This window comes from Trifolium pratense, linkage group LG5 (genome assembly GCF_020283565.1).
Source record: "Trifolium pratense cultivar HEN17-A07 linkage group LG5, ARS_RC_1.1, whole genome shotgun sequence".
Classification (NCBI taxonomy): domain Eukaryota; kingdom Viridiplantae; phylum Streptophyta; class Magnoliopsida; order Fabales; family Fabaceae; genus Trifolium; species Trifolium pratense.
Genome location: NC_060063.1, coordinates 45,509,906 through 45,530,825, shown reverse-complemented (window position 1 = coordinate 45,530,825; position 20,920 = coordinate 45,509,906). Strand labels below are relative to the sequence as shown.

Sequence of the window (20,920 nt, the reverse complement as noted above, 5' to 3'; positions counted from 1 at the left end):
TGGAGTTTTAAGTGTGGATGAATGATGTTACTTTGCACAAGATCTTTGACAACAAAAATTAATGATACAAAAGGTTATTTTACTACACATGTAACGAAAGGGATGTACACACCCTTTACTACAATGTAACTCATTGAAAGATCCTCTTAATTGAAAAGGAAATTGTATATTCATAATAGAGAGGAGATTCTCTCATGTCCAAATTCCTTCATGTTGGATCTCAGCCTTCCATTTCTTTTTTGTTGTTTATTGTTTATTCAAATAAAAAAATGGATGGTGGAGGATTAAACTGCACCCTCGTAGTCCAATTTGGACATGAGAGGATATGCTCTCATTCATAGTAAACACCAACTATGTGTTACTCTTATTTATTTTTCATCAAAACAAATCCAATTAAATTTGTCAAAGAAAAGTTTAAAATTCTAATATTTTGCAAGCAACAAAGTATGAATCACTTAATTTCTGTACTTATTTTTAATTTTTGTCAAGAAACCACTCGATTTCTAAAGACCTATTACATTATTGTGATCATTGACTAATTGATTAAATCATATTCTTTCTTTGCTTTTTTTAAATAAAAAAAATTATTTTTGTATAAATGTGATTAATTTGTGTTTACATTTATCATTCCTTAAAAGGTACTTCCTTTTCATACCCTAATTCCAATTTCCGTTCGATTTTTCCTCTCTCGATTTCGTAGGGTTTCCTACAAGATTTCAATTTTCCGTCTTTCTTTCGTTTTTCTCTCGTTGTTTTTTTTTGGGTTTTCGCTGAAAAAAAAATACCTACTTAATTGTTTTATGAGCTGCTTTGCCCTTGTATCATAGACAAGTTCGAGTCGCACTGATCTCAGCTAGCCGGAAAAACCATAACTTGACCGGAAAACGCCGCCGGTGTTGCTCGTCGTAGGAAGAAAGGCCGCCATAAACAGTGACAACTCCAGGTTTCCCTCTTTTCTTTCAATATTTTTTTCGGATTTTCCTTCTTATCTACTGTAACTCGCGCGAGGATGCGATTCCACTGTGATTTGCGGCGGCGATAGCCGCCACGTTACAAAAGGTAACGCACAGTTGCTCAGAACCGCAAAATGGTTGTGTATTGTTCATACTGATTTCAACACTGTATGGTACACAGGAAACGGTAGAATATAGGGATGGGGAAGAAGAAGAAGAAGAAAATTCAAATACGCATAGAAATTAGAAATCAATGTTCATCTTGTAATAACTCAGCATAGAAATGAATTCGTGAATTTAGAAATCTAAGTTTTCATATTGCATAAAAATATATCAAATTAGAATAATCAATTAGTGAAAATCCTTTGTCGATGTGAACCCTAGGCAAAAAATATTAAGAGAAATATGGGTTCAGAAATGGAGTGATGCTAGATATTTTTAGATAAATATACGATTTTTGTTGGAAAAAATACAATTATAATGGATGTAGTGTAATATATAATTACCTTTATAAGTGCTCCGAGTCTTGGGGCTTTCCCTTCCCCTCGAACTTTGACGAGCCCCTGGAATTCAACTCGCGTAAACTTTACAAAGGAAGTTGATACCTCTAATTTTGAACGAAAGAATGCTTGCATAGGACAATCTTTACCTCTTTAAGCGCTCTATGAGATTACATTTTTGTTACAGAGGGAGTAGTAGTTACCTCTATTTTTGATTAATTCTCGCAATTGGCATGACGAAGTAGTTAGATGATCAGTGTTCCACTTTTCCATTTGCATATAGTAACAGTGAATGCTGATTGAATGGCTGCAGTTGTCATGAATTCTTACTCTAAATACTATAAAAAATAAATTAAATTAAGAACTCGTGCAAAACAACCATTCATATATTTAATCTTAAGTAATTGTAGAAATCTCAATATTGAGGTAAACTTGGTCCATCCAAATTCTCAACTTAATCTATACTCCTTAATGACTTGTCAACTGTCCGATGTTCTAGATTTTGGTTTTTAAATAATAAAATCGATATAATCAATATTTGAGAATTTAATTTCAGCTTTGTAAAAGGGAAAGGAAAAAACTTAACTGATAGTAGAAGCAGGGGGGCATATTACATGATAGTTTACACTAGTAAATAATGACATTGGCTTCATGGTATACAACTCGTTTTGTTGATTAAAACTTCAGCAAGGAATGCATTATTCTTCTGATCTGTCTATTCTTAGTTCATCACTCAGGAATTTCTTGCAACATATGTTTAAATTGGATATAATTTTATTCAAACGTCTTTTGTTTAGTTGGTTTTGTTGTGCTATATATCGGGAGGCAATGAGGCTTGTTTGAATCTGTTGGCTTTAGTATTGATGAAAGTTTAACTTAACATCAAATGAATGCTAGTTCTCATGTGTGCTTCCGAAGTCATGCTTCATAATAATTATCTTTCAGTACGTATATAATTAAGGTTGAACTTATTATTTTTCAAGAAGTTGTTAGGAACTTAGGATTTAGAATGAATATCCATGTTATTTTAGATACATCTTTTTTCATTTGTAGGTGCAGTAAAATTTATATTTACAAAGTTGGTTCTGTATAAAAGTTTATTTTTTATTTTGTGCTTGGAAAGTATGATCACGATCTTTTAACCGTGATATTTTCTGGTGACTTATGAAAAGCATAACTGTCATGTTCAGTGTCATTGTATTGCAAAAAATTGCTAGCATGTATTTTGAAATGTTATGGGTATTTGGTGTAAACAGTTTAGGCAAAATACTGGTTTTAAACCAGTTTTAGAATCAAAACAGGCTCACATATAAATACCGGTTCAGTTCTAAATCGGCTCACAAAACCCAAAACTAGTGTGAGCAGAAGAAAATGGTTCAGTTTGCGAAAACTGGGCCATAAAATGGAGTAGTTTATTTTGGTTCAGTTAATTGAACCGGGCACGTCCCAATCTCTAGGCTTTGTTTGCGAGTTTGGAGGGGGAGGTGAGGCCGTGAGGGCTTTGGGGAGAGGAAAATAGAGGGAAAAATAGAAAAATCGTCCACATTTTTTGAAGAAGTGTTTTTGTAGGGATAAATGAATGCTTTTGATTAATATTATTTTTGGATTAATATTTTTTTTTTTATTTTGAGAATATTATAACAACATATATTAAATTTGAAGAATTCATATAAACCCTCCAAAAACCTCCTCCAATACAATTTTGAGTTCCTCAAAATTAGGAGGATTTTGTATTATGAAGAAAAATGAATCTCCTATAGCTTTCCCCTTCCAAAGTCCTCTATTCTTTCCACTTGCTCCTTTTTTTCCAAAACTCTCTCCACCAAACTCGCAAACAAAGCTACCTTCCAATTTTATTTTATTTAAATTTATCTTTATCTGTTATTGTACTTGTACATACATGCAAATACAATTTCTATCTAGTTAGAAAAATTAAAAAACCGTATTAACTCGATTTGTTGTTATTGCTGTTCTGACTTCAAGTTGTAGGCATGTGTATGAATGCGTTCAAGGCATATAAGGCCTGTCTCCCAATTGCTTATAGCCCCAATCTCTATATAAAACTTAGTTCTGTATGTTCCCCAGTTATAAAACTTAGCTCTGTTAATGTACCAAAAAAAAAAACCTAGCTCTCTTCATTTAATTATTTTTCATAATGGCTTGAAATTAAGTTTTCTACCGTTATGCACCATACTCTTCTTACAACATACATACCTCTATTGCTGACCGACTCTCCCGATTGGCACGGCGAAGTAGTGGTTTGCATATAGTAACAGGATTGCTGATTGAATGCCTCCATTTCTTATGGATTCTTAATCCAGAGGCTATAACAATTAACACTAAATTAAGAACTCGTGCAAAACAACCATTCATATATTTAATCTTAAACAAGTGTAGAGATCTTAATATTGAGTTAATCCAAATTCTCAACTCAATCTATTCTCCTTAACTGGCGTAATAATCTAAGATTGCTAATATAAATATCCCAGGGACATGTCAATTTTCTGATGTTATAGACTTTGGTTTTAAATGATATAATCAATTATTTGAGAATTTAATTTCCGCTATGCAAAAGGGAAAGGAAGGATGTTGTTAACAGATATTAGAACCAGGGGGACATTACATAATAGTTTTTTTTTTTTTTTTGACAAGCATTACATAATAGTTTAAACTAGTAATTTAATGACATTAGCTTCATTGTATAAAGGTCGCTTTTGTTTTCATGATGATTAAAACTTCAGCGAGTGGATTATTCTTCTGTTGTCCATTCTTAGTTCATTACTCAGGAACTTCTTGCAACATATGCTTAAATTGGATAGAACTTTAGTCAAGCATATTTTGGGAGGCAGGTCTGAATCTGTTGGCTATTTAGTATGGAGGACAGTTTAACATAACATCAAATGATTGCTAGTTCTCATGTGTGCTTCCTGATTCATGCTTCATAACAATTATTTTTCAGTGTGTATATAAATATGGTTGAGCTTATTATTTACCAGGAAGTCATTATTATTTAGAATGATTTAGAATTGATATTATCCAAGTGACTCATGGAGAGGATGGACAACCATGATGTTTGGTGTCATTGCTAGCATGTATTTGAAACGTTATGGATAGTTGGTGTAAATAGTTTAGACAAAGTACTTGTTTTAAACCAGTTTTAGAATCTAAATCAATTCACGAAACCCAATACTAGTTAGTGAGGGGATGAGTGGATGACAATAGTTCAGTTTGTGAAAACCGAAAATAAAATGGAGCTGTTTATTTTGGTTCAATTAACTGAACCAGGAATGACTGAATCTCTAAATGATTGCCTTCCAATTTATTTAAATTTATCTTTATCTATTATTATACATACATGCAAATACAGCTGCTATCTAGTTAGGAAAAAATAAACTGTATTAACTTGATTTGTTGTTATTGCTGTTCTGACTTCAAGCTGTAGGCATGAGTATGAATGCGTTCAAGGCATATAAAGCCTGTGTCCCAATTGCTTATAGCCCCAATCTCTATATAACTCTTGTGAGGGGAATTCCCGGGACCAGGAAGCAACATAGGAAGACTTTGGAAGCACTACGCCTTGGCAAATGCAACCGAACTGTCATGCGATGGAACACACCCACTGTTAGGGGAATGATCCAACAGGTTTTTAACACAAGTTTTTTTTTTTATCAAATCCATCTTGAAATGACCTATCTCCATCATGTATACTAAGATTGGTAAACTTTGTATTTGATATAGGTCAAGAGGTTAGTTGTTGTTGAGACAGAGGAGATGTACAAGGCTCGCAAAGAGAAGGAGGAAGCCCACCGAGCTGTTCGTCCTCCATTGGCCATAAACCACCAACCTGCTTCTGCTTAGGGTACTTTCTAATGTTTGTTGTGTTCTTAAAGATGTGGTCTTCTTACTACTAAAACTTTCAAATGCCTAGATTGTGCCTCAAAAGGTTAACTTGCTTTGGAGACCATGTTTTAGTTTTGAATCCATAACTTTGAAGTTTCTTCAATTGATGCAGCATTAGTCAAATTTAGGCATCTGTTTGAAAACAGGATATCAAATTTCAGTCTAGAATAATTTATTCCATAAATGCTTATTCCTTTAGGGAACAACTTACAGTCTAGTTGGGTTTTGTTATATTATATACTACCCGCCGTCCTTAATTGGTATTGTTTTTCCAACCTTCATGCCTTGCATTGTTTTTCGAAATTGTATGTTGAGTGTTGACGCGGTACTAGACACCAAAACTTTTCAACACTATGGTTGAACTCAAGTGTTTAATAGTGGTTTTCAGTTAAGGACGAATCATCTAGAAAAATTCGAATTCGGATCTTGATTGGAACAAAACTTTACTTAACTTCTGGCCGAACCCTCGATGGCTAAGAACTTTTCATACACGTTTTCAACACCCTACTACAGTATCCTATGAATATGATATGTAGCGAAATGATCGGATCACTCTTTTCAGAGATGAAAAATGGAAACAAAGAGTGATCTCTAGAAAGAAGGAAATAATGTCTTGGAGGAATAGAGAGGCACGTTCATGCTTATGAGTTATGATCCCTTAACTCTGCCGCTTGTCACTATGCGGAGGAATTGGTGTCCCATTTCCCATGCTGCATGGTAACATGTCCTACATTTTGCCTTAGTACACACACACCTATATTTTTTGTATTTTATTCATGAAAATTCTTTGTATTTTATTCATGAAAAATAAGTTAAAGAATATTGATGAAGTTGATAGAAAAAGTGGTGGATTCTAAGGTGAGGGCTCTATCAAGTCCCTCACCGGTGTACCACTTAATATCACCGTTGGATTAAATTAACCTACTTGATCTAATATTTCATTACCACACCAGATCCAATTTCTTTCTCTCTTCCTTGTAGATCTGATCAATCTCTTTCCATGGCCTGCACTTTTTTTCCTCTCTTTGTTCTTTTTCCTTCCATTGTCTGTATTTAATTAAAAGAACTGTCAAACAAAAGAAGTTCCTAGTTTATATTCTTAATAATGATGCTTCTCAACTTACTACAATTGCTTTAAGTGTGAAGCATAATCAATAATGTTATCCATATTTCATTGTATACCTTTCTGAAGCTTGTCACCGTTATTGTTCTATCAATTTTTTTGTTCTTCGTTTCTTTAATGCAAGATTTAATTAATTTTCAAAATGGGTGGTTGATGTCTTTTTTGCTGATCAATTTTTCTGGACTATGTTTCGATGATAAAATAAATTTCAATTCTAAACCTATAGTAAATTATATGCGGGCGGTTGACAGAGAGAAAACACAAAAACTTCCGGTGAGAGAACTGCCAAACACTATGAGGAAGAAACTGGATCTGATGTGGTGATGAAATATTAGATCAAGTAGATTAATTTAATCCAACGGTGAAATTAAGTGGTACACCGATGAGGGACTTGATAGAGCCCTCATCCTAGAATCCACCAGAAAAAGTATTTTATTTTATTAGTTGCACCAAAAATAGCTAAATAGAGGTGTTAGTAGCACCTACTACAATTACAATGTTACATGTCCCGTTAACGAAATTTATGTGTTATCTCATCTAAATGTTTTTGGTTATCGGATTATTTAGGGCCAATAGCAACATAATGCATATGAATCCAAATTGAATATTGAATTGAGTGCACTGCATGTGTGGGAATTGGGATCCATCAACAATGTGCGAACAAAAAAAGAACACTTCTACGTTGTTATTTGCATTGATGAAAGAATGATGAGAAACGGAGTTGCATTTCACGCGCTTAAAAGCTTTGCCGAAAGCCACAGAAAATTGGGTCATCATATTGGTGTGGGCCCTTTCTTCACCGTCACGCTACTCCTCCCCTCTATTTGGAAGTTTTTACTTTTTACTACATTTTTCAACTACTATAATAATATTTGGAATATCTTTTAATATATTACTATAATAAAGTACCGTTTCGCCTAGCTTTTTTCCTTTTCTTTTGAGCTTATGCAAACAACTTATGCAATTTTTATGTATTATTATAAGTTTTTCAAGATAGTTTATGATAAAATAGCTTACAAAAATACAATTTTGACTAGTATGAACTTATAAAATAACATAAAACCTAATTTATATTGCATAAGCTCAAAAGAAGAGGAAAAAAAGCTAGGCCAGACAGTATTTAATACTAGTTGTACTTATTAAATTATCCTGTTTTTTTTTTTTTACCAAAAATGAACTAATATAAGAGTATTGACCCTGGTCAAAGTTTGATTTTTAATATTTGTATATAGAAAAATTATAATTGAGAGGAAATAAGTCATCCTATATGTTCTACAAATTTTCTCGATAGAAATTGATCTTCACTAACATTACACATATATTGTGATAATAAAAGAAAAATCATTTTTTAATCAAGTATTCTCGATTGCAAGTCTGTGTGAACTATGTTATAGTTCACGAGGATATTATCAAATGTAATTCTATCACTAGTAATAGTGAATACTAATTAATTTTCTTTTGGTAGAATTATGAGAAAAAAAAAACACTTTTTGACATAATAATAAATACTAAGAAAATGAAGTTACTTGCTTATATCTCACTTTGTTCATTTATAAATAAAGATTGGTCCAAAGAAAAAAAAACACCGTTTGTCCACATATATATTGTCTCATAAACAAATGTCTCAATTTGAAACTCTATTTCTCATTGGCTTTCCTTTGTAGGCTATCAAACATTAACATTTTTTAACAAAAAAAATAAAATTGTATTGCATCATTGAAAAAGAAAAGTTTATTATTTAAAATCAACATTAGTTAGTTATTTTTGAAAAGCAAAAGTATTCCACCTAACAGTTTCAACTTTAATAGACAAACATACACACATCCAATTAAAGTCCTTCATTTTTTATTTCATATAATTAATTTTAAAATTTAAAATACAATTATAAAAGTAGATGATGCAGCAAAATAATAATTTCTTATTATTTATCCATGTCAAACTATTCCACGAGCATAATTCGATTACAGAAACATTACAATTTATAAGAGTCGGAATTCAATCTCAATTTTTTTTGAAGTACAAAACTAATTATTAAATTATTTTTTTACAAGTAGTCTATAATTAAAAATTCATTTACTGAAATAAATAAATGAAAAATACATCGAATTCAAATTTCAATCCTACGTATAAAATGTAATCAATTCACGCAATAATCATCGCTAATCTATTTGTAAAAAGAAAATCCACCGATAAGGTTATGTTTCAAATCCTTAATTTTTTGTTTCATCTCGTGTGTATAGAAAAATCAGATTAAAAAATAGCATTCTAAAAATCATTTTCTAATTTTAAATCCTCACTCTACATGAAATAAAAAAGAGAACACAAATTCAATAAATATAAAAAAAGTGTAAAACAAAGTATACGTGTGTATATGCTAATGGCAATGGTAATGGCTTTGTGAGTTTCTCTTTCAATCTCCCTCTTCCTTGCTTTTCTCTCTTCCGATCGCATTTCTCAACAACAATCATCGTTTCCAATTCCACGTTCTAATGGGTATGCTTCTCAATTTCGATCCCTTTTCTATGATCCAATTCATACATTTTTTGGTTTGCAATAACATCAATAATTTTGTTATTCTTCAGTTTTTATTGTTTTTGTTTGTTTGTTTCCCTTTTTCTAATTCTCATCAAAGTTTCAATCTTTTATAGAAATGGTTTCTGGGTATTAATGGAAGCTATCAGTTATAGTTTGTATGCGTTTTGTTTTTATATGCTTTTTTTTTTTTGTCTACAACCGTTTTAATTTATTTATTTATTTATTTATTATTATTGTTGTTTCAGTTTTGAGTTAATTTTGTTTTGGATATTTGGAAATTAATTATGTGAATGTGATTGAGTGTTACAACTTGATCTATGATTTGTGTTTTGTATATTGGTAAATTAATTGATGGATCCAAGGTAAAAGGTTAAGGTTGTTAATTGTTATGCTTTATTATTGAATGGAGGAAGAGGAGTTGAGAAAAAAATGTTAATTAAAAAGTTGGTTAATTTAATTGTTCTCTGGTATTGTGATAAGAAATTTGGTATCCAAGGAAGCTATGAAACACGAACACTCCTCGGATTAGGTGTGTCCCGGTGTCAAACACGATCCCGGTGTCCGACACGCATCAATGTTTGACATCAACACGACATTGACACATTGAATTATGTTCGGTGTTCCATGTTGGGTCCAATGTCTGTGTTTGTGTCCATGCTTCACGGGGTGGAAGTATTGTTGAATGGAGCATCGAACGAACAACAAGTAATGTTTGTTTTTTACTGGAGCTGGATGATCATGTAGAGTTTAGATTATTCTGATAAAGTGTGTTTCTCAATTCATACGTCGTGGTGCAGTGCTGCAAATGCAATCACATCTAAGATTTTTGTTTTGGTTGTGAATTTCGATTAGTGATATACATGAAATTTGTGCAAGTCTTGTTTTGTATTTAATTTTTCCTTAACTAACATTGTGAGTAATTTGCTTATCCAGCGAATAGTGACGCTTGTTGTTCAACTCAGCTTATTGATGGAGATGGCGTATTCAATGCTTCTGGAATTGACAAGTTTATGAAGGAAGTTAAACTGAGTGAATGCGGACTTTCATATGCTGTAGTTTCTATTATGGGGCCACAGAGTAGTGGTAAAATTTCTTGCTTTCATAATTTTATTGTTTCTTATAAGCTAGTTGGTTTTCACAATTTATTGTAGTAGTCTTTGTATTTGAGGATCTTTTGTAAATAAGTAATTTTTCTGTTGATATTGAATGCTTGAGGTGATTGCTATTTTAGATTAATAGAAAGGTGAAACCAATATTTATACCTTATGATGTAATTAGCAATTAAATCTATCTGAATTTGACATGGTTTATGAATTCATTATCTGTCTAAAACGATCCTTTATGATGGTTTAGTCTCTTTTAGCCCTTATCTTAGTTCTTACGAGAATTTATTCTCTCTTTTATTTCTTCTGTTTAAATTCAGTACATTATTTTGTATTTGCTTTAATGTATCAGTATAATGAGACGTGAATTGTGACCTATTCCCAGTATACAGTTTTTTTTTAGGTCTAATTTATTGTTTTCTTTGCTATGGGCAGGCAAGAGCACACTATTAAATAATTTGTTTAGTACCAATTTCAGAGAGATGGATGCTTTTAAGGGAAGGTATGATCTTGCAATACTGACACATCACATTAGCCTTGCTCAACTAACAAGGTGATGACCGGATGCTATGTGCTTGTTTTCAGGTCTCAAACAACCAAAGGAATCTGGATGGCTAGATGTGCTGGCATAGAGCCTTGTACGATTGTGATGGATTTGGAGGGTACAGATGGAAGAGAACGTGGAGAGGTGCTTTTTATTTGTTATAATTGAACACTATGGCTTAATGGGAAAATGTTTTGATAACTGTTGTTATACTTTAACTTAGATAATAGCATTGATGATAATTTGTTTCTATTGCCAATAAGACTATACTCCTTAATTGTTGTTAATAGCATTGATCATAGTAGGGTTTATGTGGGATTTAAGCATACCTCGGGAGAGAGCTGAGTGCCATTTATATTTTTAACATCCATTTTTCCCTTTTTTACTTGCAAAGTAATGTTCTTTTAGCTCCTTTTTTAACGGAAGTTGTTAAACGAAAGGTTCACTTATTTCTCTGTCGGTTAATTTTATGAAGTTGTGAAATGACCATAAAGTTCCATAATAATTCTGATAATCTGTTTGCATTATGATGGGCTGGGAGCCTGGGAATAAATAATAAATCGCTAGGGTTTATTATTATTCGTACCAGCAGTCTCTGCCACCGACAAAGATTAGATCAAAGGATGAGAAATGAGTAGTTCTTTGGTTGTTTCCTTGTATGCTAAGATTGTCTTTCACTCAGGATGATACTGCATTCGAAAAGCAGAGTGCTCTGTTTGCTCTTGCTGTCTCAGATATAGTGCTGATAAACATGTGAGTTTTCCCCCTCTTCTTCATTGAGACATCTTCAGTGCTGGCTAATTTCAGAAAATTTGAAATCTGTTTAGCTGCTTGTACTTCTTGTTTTGATGTTTTTCAATTTGAAATTTGAAATTTTTTCTCTCTGGAATGCTTGTGAAGGTGGTGCCATGATATTGGCCGTGAGCAAGCTGCAAATAAGCCTCTTTTGAAAACTGTCTTTCAGGTATCTTTTGTCAGCAACCTATTGACTGCAAGCAGTTATCTTGAATCTCAAAACCTGTTACTTATCTGATTGTGTGCTTTCAGGTTATGATGAGATTGTTTAGTCCACGCAAAACAACAATGTTATTTGTCATACGTGATAAAACAAGGGTGTGTAAGCAAACAGCTTTATTATTGTTTTTTCTAATTATTTTAATTTGTTGTTGTTGGTGGTGTAATTAACCTATTCCTTTAACAGACACCACTTGAAAACTTAGAACCTGTTTTGCGAGAAGATATTCAGAAGGTAGTACCATGCTTTAATCTTGATATGATGTTTGGTAAATTGTTATATAATTTTTTTCTGACCTTTCTTGCTTTCTTTTTTTATTCTGCAGATATGGGACTCTGTTCCTAAACCACAGGCCCACAAGGACACCCCGCTAAGTGAATTTTTCAATGTACTTTCCTTTTTTCTTTGACAATCCTATTCTTATTGATGTTCACTTGTGTGTAGCAGAACTTTGTTGGTAATGTATATTAACTCATTGCTTGGTAACAAATGACCAGGTTCAAGTTGTTGCGCTTTCTAGTTTTGAAGAAAAGGAAGAGCAATTTAGGGAGCAGGTATGAACTGTGCACCAATTTCATTCTGGTTTTGTTGCTGATGGTATTAGCTGAGCCATTATTAGGACTTGGTATATGCATCTCCATATCTGCATCTGTGATAATGTTCCTTGCAACTTAATCTGTACATATGAATTATAGTATATATTTCGGTTTGATATTGAAAACAGATACTTTTGGTTTAATAACTATCTCATATTCGCTAACTTGCTTATATTTTGTGTTAATTTAATTTAAATGCAGGTTGCTAGCTTGAGGCAGCGTTTTCATCAGTCTATTGCTCCTGGTGGACTTGCAGGGGATCGGCGTGGAGTAGTTCCTGCTTCTGGATTTTCGTTTAGTGCTCAGGAAATATGGAAAGTCATCAAGGAAAACAAAGATCTCGACCTTCCTGCACATAAGGTTAATATACATGCTGCAATGTTTCTGCGTTTGCTCACATGTATATTGATTTTGATAACAATTGAAGGGTAAACTCTCTTGTAGGTTATGGTTGCCACTGTACGGTGTGAAGAAATTGCGAATGAGAAATATGCTGCTTTTGTTGAAAATGAGGTATGCACATTTCTTTTGTATATTTCTCCAACTGTTTTACTTTCTCAATTACTAATGCTGTGGAAATCACTTTCATTTTTCATTCAGGAATGGAGTCAATTGGAAGAGACTGTTCAATCCGAACCTGTTTCTGGATTTGGGAAAAAGATTAATTCACTCCTTCATGCTTGTTTTTCAGAGTGAGTATAGTCCAGTTTATGTGACATCTATATTGTTACTGGCTCAATTTGTTAGTTTCATTAAAAATTTGACCTTAGTGTTTGCAATATTAATGTTACATGTTGCATTACATATGAATGAGGAAAGATGGTTAATTGAGCTATTGCGTTTTCTTTTAATCTAGGTATGATGCCGAAGCCACTTATTTTGATGAAGGTGTGAGAACTGCAAAACAAAAGCAACTTCAAGAAAAATTGTTGCAAGTAATTCTTCTGAACATAGCTCTTATACAAACATGGTCATTAAACCTTTCTTTTTTCATAAATATAAATTAATTGATGATTACTGAAAAAACAATGAATATTTGATTAGTATTTAATCAAGAATGACCATTTAAGATTACCGATTGTTGGCTTTACCTTTTTTGTCTAGATTTGTAAAGATGATTTTTGAGGTTTATAAAGGTATCTAACACCTTTTCAATTGGTCAGCTTATCCAACCAGCGTACCAATCTGCACTTGGACATGTTAGATCTGGAACTTTGGACAGATTCAAGGAGGCATTTGAAAAGGCTCTGAAAGGAGGGGGAAGGTTTTCTGAAGCTGCTAATAATTGCGTTGAGTCTTGTGTGGCTCAATTTGATGAAAAATGTGCAGGTAATGAAAACTTTCTTTATGCCGATTATTACCGAACATAAATTACGTTGAAGGCCCTAAACATGTAATGAATACACTACACTGTAAAGGGAAATTAGAGCACGTGGATACACAACAAACAGATTGTATTCAATGATTGATTTAGTGTTGGGAGCATAGTTGCTATGATTTGGTTCATTCCACTGATTTACTGTCTGAGAAGTTAACTTGATAATGTTTGTTAGAAGTATGAATAATGTTATTCAACTGAGTTACAACATGAGACTGATATAGCATCACTGCAGATGTTGTTATTGAACTAGCAAATTGGGATACATCTAAAGTACGAGAGAAACTGTTGCGTGATATTGATGCACATGTTGCATCTGTGCGTGAAGCTAAGATTTCTGAACTTACTTCTTCATATGAGGTATGTGTTCAGCATTTATTATTCATGGCTTATGAATCTTTACTTGATTGTCTTTCAATATTAGTAATAATGCTAATATTTCAAATTATATATTGTTAGGGTATATGAACATTAGCTCCCAATATTTGGATTGCATCTTTAGATTCTTAGGATTGATTTTCATATTTCATAATCTTTTTCCCTTTATTTAAGTAGTATTTGGAGTCTAGTATTATAATATAAATGAAGGTTCATTTGAGTATTTTGTAAATTTGTATCCAGAATCACATTTCGAAATCTTCATTCTTTCTCTTCACTCCTTCCTTATCTAAAGCCTTATATATGTGCGTGAAATGATCAATGTTGAATTTTTTAGCCTGGTGAGATATTAAGCAATAGTGTCCACCAACAATATAATTTAGCCTGGTATTATGTATGTTGTCAATAATATGTTATCCGTCAATAATGGCAAAGAAAAAATATAAGAGGCTCCCATGCTTAATTTAGGTATGTAGGTTATGAAATTTTATTGAGTCATGCCAGTTGGTTTGTTTTGATGTCCTAATGTTGAATAATTAACATCTTCGGAAATAATCTGATAATAATACTGTTACAGGAAAAACTGAAACTATCTTTGTCTGGACCTGTCGAAGCTCTTTTGGATGGAGCTAATAGTGATACTTGGCCATCAGTAAGGAGCCTTCTTAAGCGTGAGATGCAATCAGCAGTTTTAGGGTATTCTACTGCGCTTAATGGGTTTGATATGGATGAAGAAACAAGACAAAACATGATTTCGAGTTTAGAGGATTTTGCAAGGGGTGTGGTAGAAGGAAAGGCTAGGGAAGAAGCTGGAAGGGTTTTGATCCGTATGAAAGACAGGTATTAAACCTTCTGCAACATCTAAGTTGACTCTTTTACCTTTTGATGTTTTACTTTAGAGACACTCACCTTAACTTTGAAAACAGGTTTACAATGTTATTTAGCCATGATTCTGATTCAATGCCTCGTGTTTGGACGGGGAAAGAAGATATTCGATCCATCACTAAAACTGCTCGCTCTGCTGTATGACATTGTTACAAATATTATTTTGCTACTGAGTTTGCATTGCATTTTGTAATATTTTTGACTAAATTTAACTCTTTGCAGTCTTTGAAGTTGCTAGCTGTTATGGCTGCAATTCGTTTGGATGATGGTGATAAAGATAATATTGAGAAAACATTAGCAGTTGCTTTGCTGGATACATCAGGCAATCCTATTAGGAGTATCACAGTGGCTGATCCGCTAGCTACTAGCAGTTGGGAAAAGGTGCGTTTTTATTTTTGCATTTGGTAGTTCTATACTTCTATTGGATAAAATGAATGATTGATAAATTGGCATCAATCAGTGATCTGATTGCTCAAAAGTAGGAATACATCTCAAGAAATTTTGACATGAGTATATATTTTGGGGCTCAATAGTGCTTGCTACCTTTTGGGTTCCTTGAGTGATGTTTGAGAACATTTTCTATCATGGGCACTGATTGGTTGCTGTGTTTGAATTTTCTATGCAGATTCCAGCATCTAAGACATTGATTACACCTGTCCAATGCAAATCGCTGTGGAGGCAATTCAAGATGGAGACAGAGTACAGTGTTTCTCAAGCCATTTCTGCACAGGTACAGTGTTTCCCATTTATAAGAGATTTTGAAGGCTCCTTCAACAGATAATGGAAAATCTATTGCGACGAAATTAATAATAATTTAAATCCCATGACATTTTTTCTTCTTTCTCGATATTATATATTTGAAACTTGTAGCTGAAGCCATCTAGGCAGGACTATGTTTTCATGCTCCGTTTCCTGTATATAGTATAAAGTTGTTGGTGTGGTCCTAAATATTTTTCTCTTCTGTAGTATTGTTTAGGTTCCATGTGGCATCAAAACATAATGATTTACAATGTTTTAACATTTGTTTCAAGGCATTCGAATTGCGTAATCTTTGGAAAATGTTTTAGTTTATAATGTTTTACTTATTGATGCAATTTTTTTTTTGTTGCATTTTCAGGAGGCCAACAAGCGTAATAACAACTGGTTACCTCCCCCATGGGCAATACTTGCTTTGGTTATTCTGGGATTCAATGAATTTATGACTCTTCTGAAGTGCGTGTCGACTATACTCTAATGATGTCTTTTTTCTTGCTTTAATTTATTTATTCTCTCTCTCTCTCTCCCACACACACACACACACTTACTCACTCATAGAGCACAATCCTAGAGAAAACTGTTCATTTCTTTTCTGTTATGCAATTGATCTCACGACTTTTTTTTTGTGTTGCAGAAATCCCTTGTATTTGGGTGTCATCTTTGTTATTTTTCTTCTCCTTAAAGCCCTGTGGGTGCAACTTGACATCGCCGGTGAATTTCGCCATGGAGTAGTGAGTATATTTTATTGTGGTCTTTATAATTTATTCTTCAATCCCAATGTTCATATGAATTGTGTCTCTCTTGCTTGCTTGAGTTTGATTGCAACCTGCAATGAGTTGTAGCACATATTAAGTTTTTATATCGAGCATAATCCATCCTTGCCAAATCAGCTTAGAAAGTGAGGGGTGCCATTCTTTATAAATATTTTCAGGCCTTATATATTTTAATGTGGGACTTGAGTTATGCCCAATAAACCCCCTCACGCTTGACACTATTGGTTTGATTCGTGGATAATTTGGTGGGTGGCCCGAATTGATAGACTTGGCTACCATATTATGTTTTTTTATATTGAGTTGAGCCTAACTCATCCTTACAAAATCGGCTTATAAGGTGAATGGTGTCATTATTTGTAAACTTTATTCAGGCGTTATATCTTTTCAATGTCGGATCTGGGTTTTTCCCAGGATCGTATATCCACTAGGCATTCAGTAGAGTTCAGAGATGTTGAGGCATCAATAGTCAATCGTTCTTTAGACGAGTCATCTTGGTCTTACTATAACTGTTTATTCTATATTTTGCAGTATCTTTAAGGTAGCCTTATATCTTTGTTTTTTGCTGTCAGGTTCCAGGACTCATTTCCTTGTCCACCAAGTTTGTTCCAACTATCATGAACCTTATCAAAAGACTAGCAGAGGAGGGTGCCGGTGCCGGTGCCGGTGCCCCTGCTGCTAATGAAAATCCTCAGAGAAGCTCATCAAAAAGCAACTCCAATGCTGTTCCTGTTGGTAGTTCTGTTTCATCTAGTTCTTCATCTAACGTAACTTCATTGGATAACGGAAAACGACATACCAGTTCATCAAAAGATGAGTAAAGTGAAGAAAACCAATCTTTAACAAATAGCAATTTTACGAAGATGGCGGTCGTGTGTGCTGGCTGCATGATGAGTTTTTACTTTGATATTAATTTTATAACTTGTGAGCTTTCAAAACATTCAAAGGCATTATTTTTTTTTGTGGAAGTGGCATATATAGGGGGCAGTGTTTTTTTTTTTTGAGGTATAGTCTCCCCCTTGAAATAGGTATCTTTTACAATTTGGGTGCTTCAATTAGTTATAGAAGTTAGCTTATTTTTTATTTTTATATTGTATGTTATGGATATATCCTGGTTTTGCAATCAATTTTGTTTGTAATTTCATCAATCTTGTGAGTGAATTTTATTTCTTAAAATTATTATTTGGACCTATTTTATTTTTTTTATATTAGAGGTTTATATGGTGATTAAGTGTAAGTGTAGTCCTACAAGAGACCTGATTGGCGTCTGGCGATTCACTCAATTATTTGCACATTTTAATATTAAGTTTAAGGTCATGCTAACCGGTGCCTCAGGACACTGGTTAAGGAAACCAAAAAAAGAAATCTTTAAATGTTTTTTTTGGTCATTTAGCTTGCATGGACCAAAGTATAGGTCCTTGTTGGACTAACTTTTTTTACCATTGGATTCATCCCATCTACGCACTACTATGAAACTCCAACCTTGATTGTTTTCCCCTTTCCTCTACCACTCCTCTCCACCGCCGCAAACAACCATCTTTCTCAATCCTCCGCAGCTGCGTTTCAACTTTCAAGCTCCAACATCCATATAGTTGCAAGCTCCTTCTTTTCCTCTCAACCTTCTAGTAGAAGCTTTGATTCCGGACATGGTGCCAAGGTTGTTGATTTCTTCAACTTCACCACCACAATACCTATTCTGACTAGATAACAATGATGAGATTGTAGTGGTTTCACTTTGGAGAATGAAGAGAGAAAGTGTAATGAAAGAGATAGAGTTGAATATTTATATTTAGTGTGGATGGACGGACACCATGACGAGATTTGGGAATTGAATTCCATGAATTCAGGAACCATGCCGTCAGGCTGCAGTCAGTAATTTCCAACCGTACGATCAAAATTGAACGGCACAGATCTTATGCAGTTTTATTTTTTAAAAAAGGAACCGTCTGATTTCAATCGGACAGTCTAGATCTTGCTGACTGCATGCAGTCATGATTTTTGACCGCAGATAATCTGCATCCCAAGATTTGGTAGGTGATCTAATTTAAATTTTAAAGGTAAAAAAAATTGGTCCATGACGCACCTATCTTTTTGCCGGTCCATTTTATACAGAATCATATTTTTTAGTTTTGGTTCCTATAACTTTTTTTTGGATTCAACCCCTGCACAAAAAAATATTTTTAATCGCTAACGTTAATTTATCAAGCCACAGGACGTGATTATATTGGATTATGTGTGACGTTAGGAATTAAAATCGATAATTTTTAAATTTATAAGGACCGAACTTAATCAAAAAACATTTGATTGTTGAAGTAAATCAGTACTTCTTATTCATTACTAATAACAATACAAGCCTTATATAGGCAATGTCACAACACAAGTAAGCTTAGGCACAAGCAAGGCACGCAGGCTAGCAGCCAAGCTCGCAGGCTTCCTAAGCCAGGCACGCGCGCGCAGGCTTGCTTTACTTGAAGCCCAAGCAACAATCTAACCAACACTTATACACACAATTAAACTATACAACTAACATAATTGAGCATCCTAACATTTGCTCCCCTAAATTGAACATCATTTAAGATCAATTTATCAATTCTAGTGTGCACAATCCCAGCTTGTCTATGTTCCTGCTGAAGCTCTCGAAACTCAATGGCTTGGTCATTATGTCTGCAATTTGCTCAAAGGATGAGCAGTGAACCCGCTGAATTTTACCTTCCTTAGTCAGATCCCTTAAGAAATGAAACCTTACATCTATGTGCTTGCTTCTTCCATGCATCACAGGGTTCTTGGATAGCTTTATTGATGAGCTATTGTCACAGTATATGGTGATGCAGCTTTTCTCCCTTGCATCAATTTGAGTCAGAATTCTGGACAACCAAATTCCTTGACAGGTACTACTAGCTGCAGCAATAAATTCAGCTTCAGTGGTGGACAATGTCACAATTGGTTGCTTCTTAGATGACCATGAAACTGCCTTGGTACCTATCATAAACACATAGCCACATGTGCTTCTTCTGTCATCAATATCACCAGCATAATCAGAATCAGACCAACCAACCAGCTCTTCTCCTTTGCCTCTTTCATACCATAAACCATAGTTAGTTGTTCCTTTCAAGTATCTAAGTATTCTTTTCACAGCAGCCATATGAATTTCAGTAGGCCTTTCCATATATCTTGCCACTAAGCACACAGAAAATGCAAGATCAGGTCTGGTGGCAAGCAAGTACATCAAACAGCCTACCATTTACTTATAGAGTGTTGCATTGCTGGCTTGTCCTGTTTCATCTTTCTGCAATTTACTTCCAGGTACAATAGGGTTGCTTACACTGTTATAATCATACATTCCAAATCTCTGCAAGATTTCAACTGCATATTTTTGTTGATACAAAAATATTCCATTACCATCTTGCTTTACTTCCACACCAAGAAAGTATCTCATTTTACCTAAATCAATCATTGCAAAATTTCTTTCTATGGAACTCTTGAAATCAGCAAATAACTTTTGATCATTGCCTGTGAAGATCAAGTCATCAACATAGAGACTCACTACTATGATTCTTCCATCTGTTTCAATTTTGACAAATAGGGTATGCTCATGAGGACATTTTTCAAATCCTTCATGATTAAAATAAACTTCTATCTTGCTGTACCAAACTCTTGGTGCTTGTTTTAAACCATACAATGACTTTTTTAATCTGTACACCAATTGCTTATTTTCCTTTTGATACCCTAGAGGCTGGTCTACATATACTTCCTCATTGAGTTCTCCATGTAGAAAAGCACTTTTCACATCAAGCTGAAACACATACCAGTCTTTCAAACCAGGCTCTGATACCAATTGTTGAAGTAAATCAGTACTTCTTATTCATTACTAACAACAATACAAGCCTTATATAGGCAATGTCACAACACAAGTAAGCTTAGGCACAAGCAAGGCACGCAGGCCAGCAGCCAAGCTCGCAGGCTTCCTAAGCCAGGCACGCGCGCGCAGGCCTGCTTTACTTAAAGCCCAAGCAACAATCTAACCAACACTTATACACACAATTAAACTATACAACTAACATAATTGAGCATCCTAACATTGAAGACTAAACCAAAATTATTATAGTTACATAGACTAATTTAATGTTTAAATCTTAATATTGTTGCATACTAGTACTTTTCATAATAGATTTCAACATCAAATATACCTTTCTATTAGGAGTCGGTACCTTTGTCTTTAAGAAGTAGGTTGTGGATTTATGGTATTCAGAAATTTATATTTAAAGGGTATCCCTACATATATTTTAGGCAACAACACAATAGTGGTGGTTAAGAATTTGCACCATGAAAAATCGACACATAGGCTTGACACTGACCTATATATGTACCCCCCAGTTTCTTTCCTCTCATTTTTGCCCCCTCATATTAATACACAAGTCATAACAGCTACTTCTTGCACCATTGCAAAATTGCACCATTGCAAAATTTGGGTCCATATTCATGAT

The 20,920-nt window shown here is 33.9% G+C and overlaps 3 protein-coding genes across 5 annotated transcripts; 2 read left to right on the top strand and 1 right to left on the bottom strand.

The window, feature by feature from the left end:
• The first annotated feature begins 625 nt into the window (after nucleotides 1–625).
• Nucleotides 626–5,628, top strand: LOC123883160 (50S ribosomal protein L30-like). 2 transcript variants are annotated; one of them, XM_045931890.1, is made up of 3 exons: nucleotides 626–943; nucleotides 4,896–5,095; nucleotides 5,192–5,628. In XM_045931890.1, exons 2-3 carry the CDS (start codon nucleotides 4,898–4,900, stop codon nucleotides 5,309–5,311), a joined length of 318 nt encoding a protein of 105 aa, XP_045787846.1. In that variant the 5' UTR covers nucleotides 626–943; nucleotides 4,896–4,897; the 3' UTR covers nucleotides 5,312–5,628. The 2 variants fall into 2 exon arrangements, with proteins under 2 accessions (XP_045787846.1, XP_045787845.1); XM_045931889.1 differs by having other exon boundaries at nucleotides 629–943; nucleotides 4,890–5,095.
• Nucleotides 5,629–8,631: 3,003 nt separating this feature from the next.
• LOC123883159 (protein ROOT HAIR DEFECTIVE 3-like) lies at nucleotides 8,632–17,580 on the top strand. Of its 2 annotated transcripts, XM_045931888.1 has the most exons (23): nucleotides 8,632–8,969; nucleotides 9,945–10,094; nucleotides 10,550–10,616; nucleotides 10,700–10,802; nucleotides 11,341–11,411; nucleotides 11,559–11,622; nucleotides 11,706–11,771; nucleotides 11,860–11,907; nucleotides 11,999–12,061; nucleotides 12,171–12,227; nucleotides 12,471–12,629; nucleotides 12,714–12,782; nucleotides 12,870–12,961; nucleotides 13,126–13,204; nucleotides 13,433–13,598; nucleotides 13,883–14,007; nucleotides 14,603–14,865; nucleotides 14,952–15,048; nucleotides 15,133–15,291; nucleotides 15,536–15,640; nucleotides 16,028–16,122; nucleotides 16,301–16,397; nucleotides 17,009–17,580. In XM_045931888.1, exons 1-23 carry the CDS (start codon nucleotides 8,966–8,968, stop codon nucleotides 17,255–17,257), a joined length of 2,448 nt encoding a protein of 815 aa, XP_045787844.1. In that variant the 5' UTR covers nucleotides 8,632–8,965; the 3' UTR covers nucleotides 17,258–17,580. The 2 variants fall into 2 exon arrangements, with proteins under 2 accessions (XP_045787844.1, XP_045787843.1); XM_045931887.1 differs by having other exon boundaries at nucleotides 8,794–8,969; nucleotides 12,714–12,961.
• Nucleotides 17,581–19,014: 1,434 nt separating this feature from the next.
• On the bottom strand, nucleotides 19,015–19,677 carry LOC123886772 (secreted RxLR effector protein 161-like). Its single transcript, XM_045936061.1, has one exon. The coding sequence runs from the start codon at nucleotides 19,675–19,677 to the stop codon at nucleotides 19,015–19,017; it is 663 nt and encodes a 220-aa protein (XP_045792017.1).
• Between the last annotated feature and the right edge of the window lie 1,243 nt (nucleotides 19,678–20,920).

Excerpts from the sequence above, each read along its gene's own strand:
- LOC123883160 (XM_045931890.1), top strand. The coding sequence starts at position 4,898 with ATGAGTATGAATGCGTTCAAGGCATATAAAGCCTGTGTCCCAATTGCT. Across the intron at positions 5,096-5,191 it reads TTAGGGGAATGATCCAACAG|GTCAAGAGGTTAGTTGTTGT; the intron begins GTTTTTAACACA and ends TATTTGATATAG.
- LOC123883159 (XM_045931887.1), top strand. Across the intron at positions 11,772-11,859 it reads TCATACGTGATAAAACAAGG|ACACCACTTGAAAACTTAGA; the intron begins GTGTGTAAGCAA and ends TTCCTTTAACAG. Across the intron at positions 12,962-13,125 it reads CTTCATGCTTGTTTTTCAGA|GTATGATGCCGAAGCCACTT; the intron begins GTGAGTATAGTC and ends CTTTTAATCTAG.
- LOC123886772 (XM_045936061.1), bottom strand. The coding sequence starts at position 19,677 with ATGGTAGGCTGTTTGATGTACTTGCTTGCCACCAGACCTGATCTTGCA.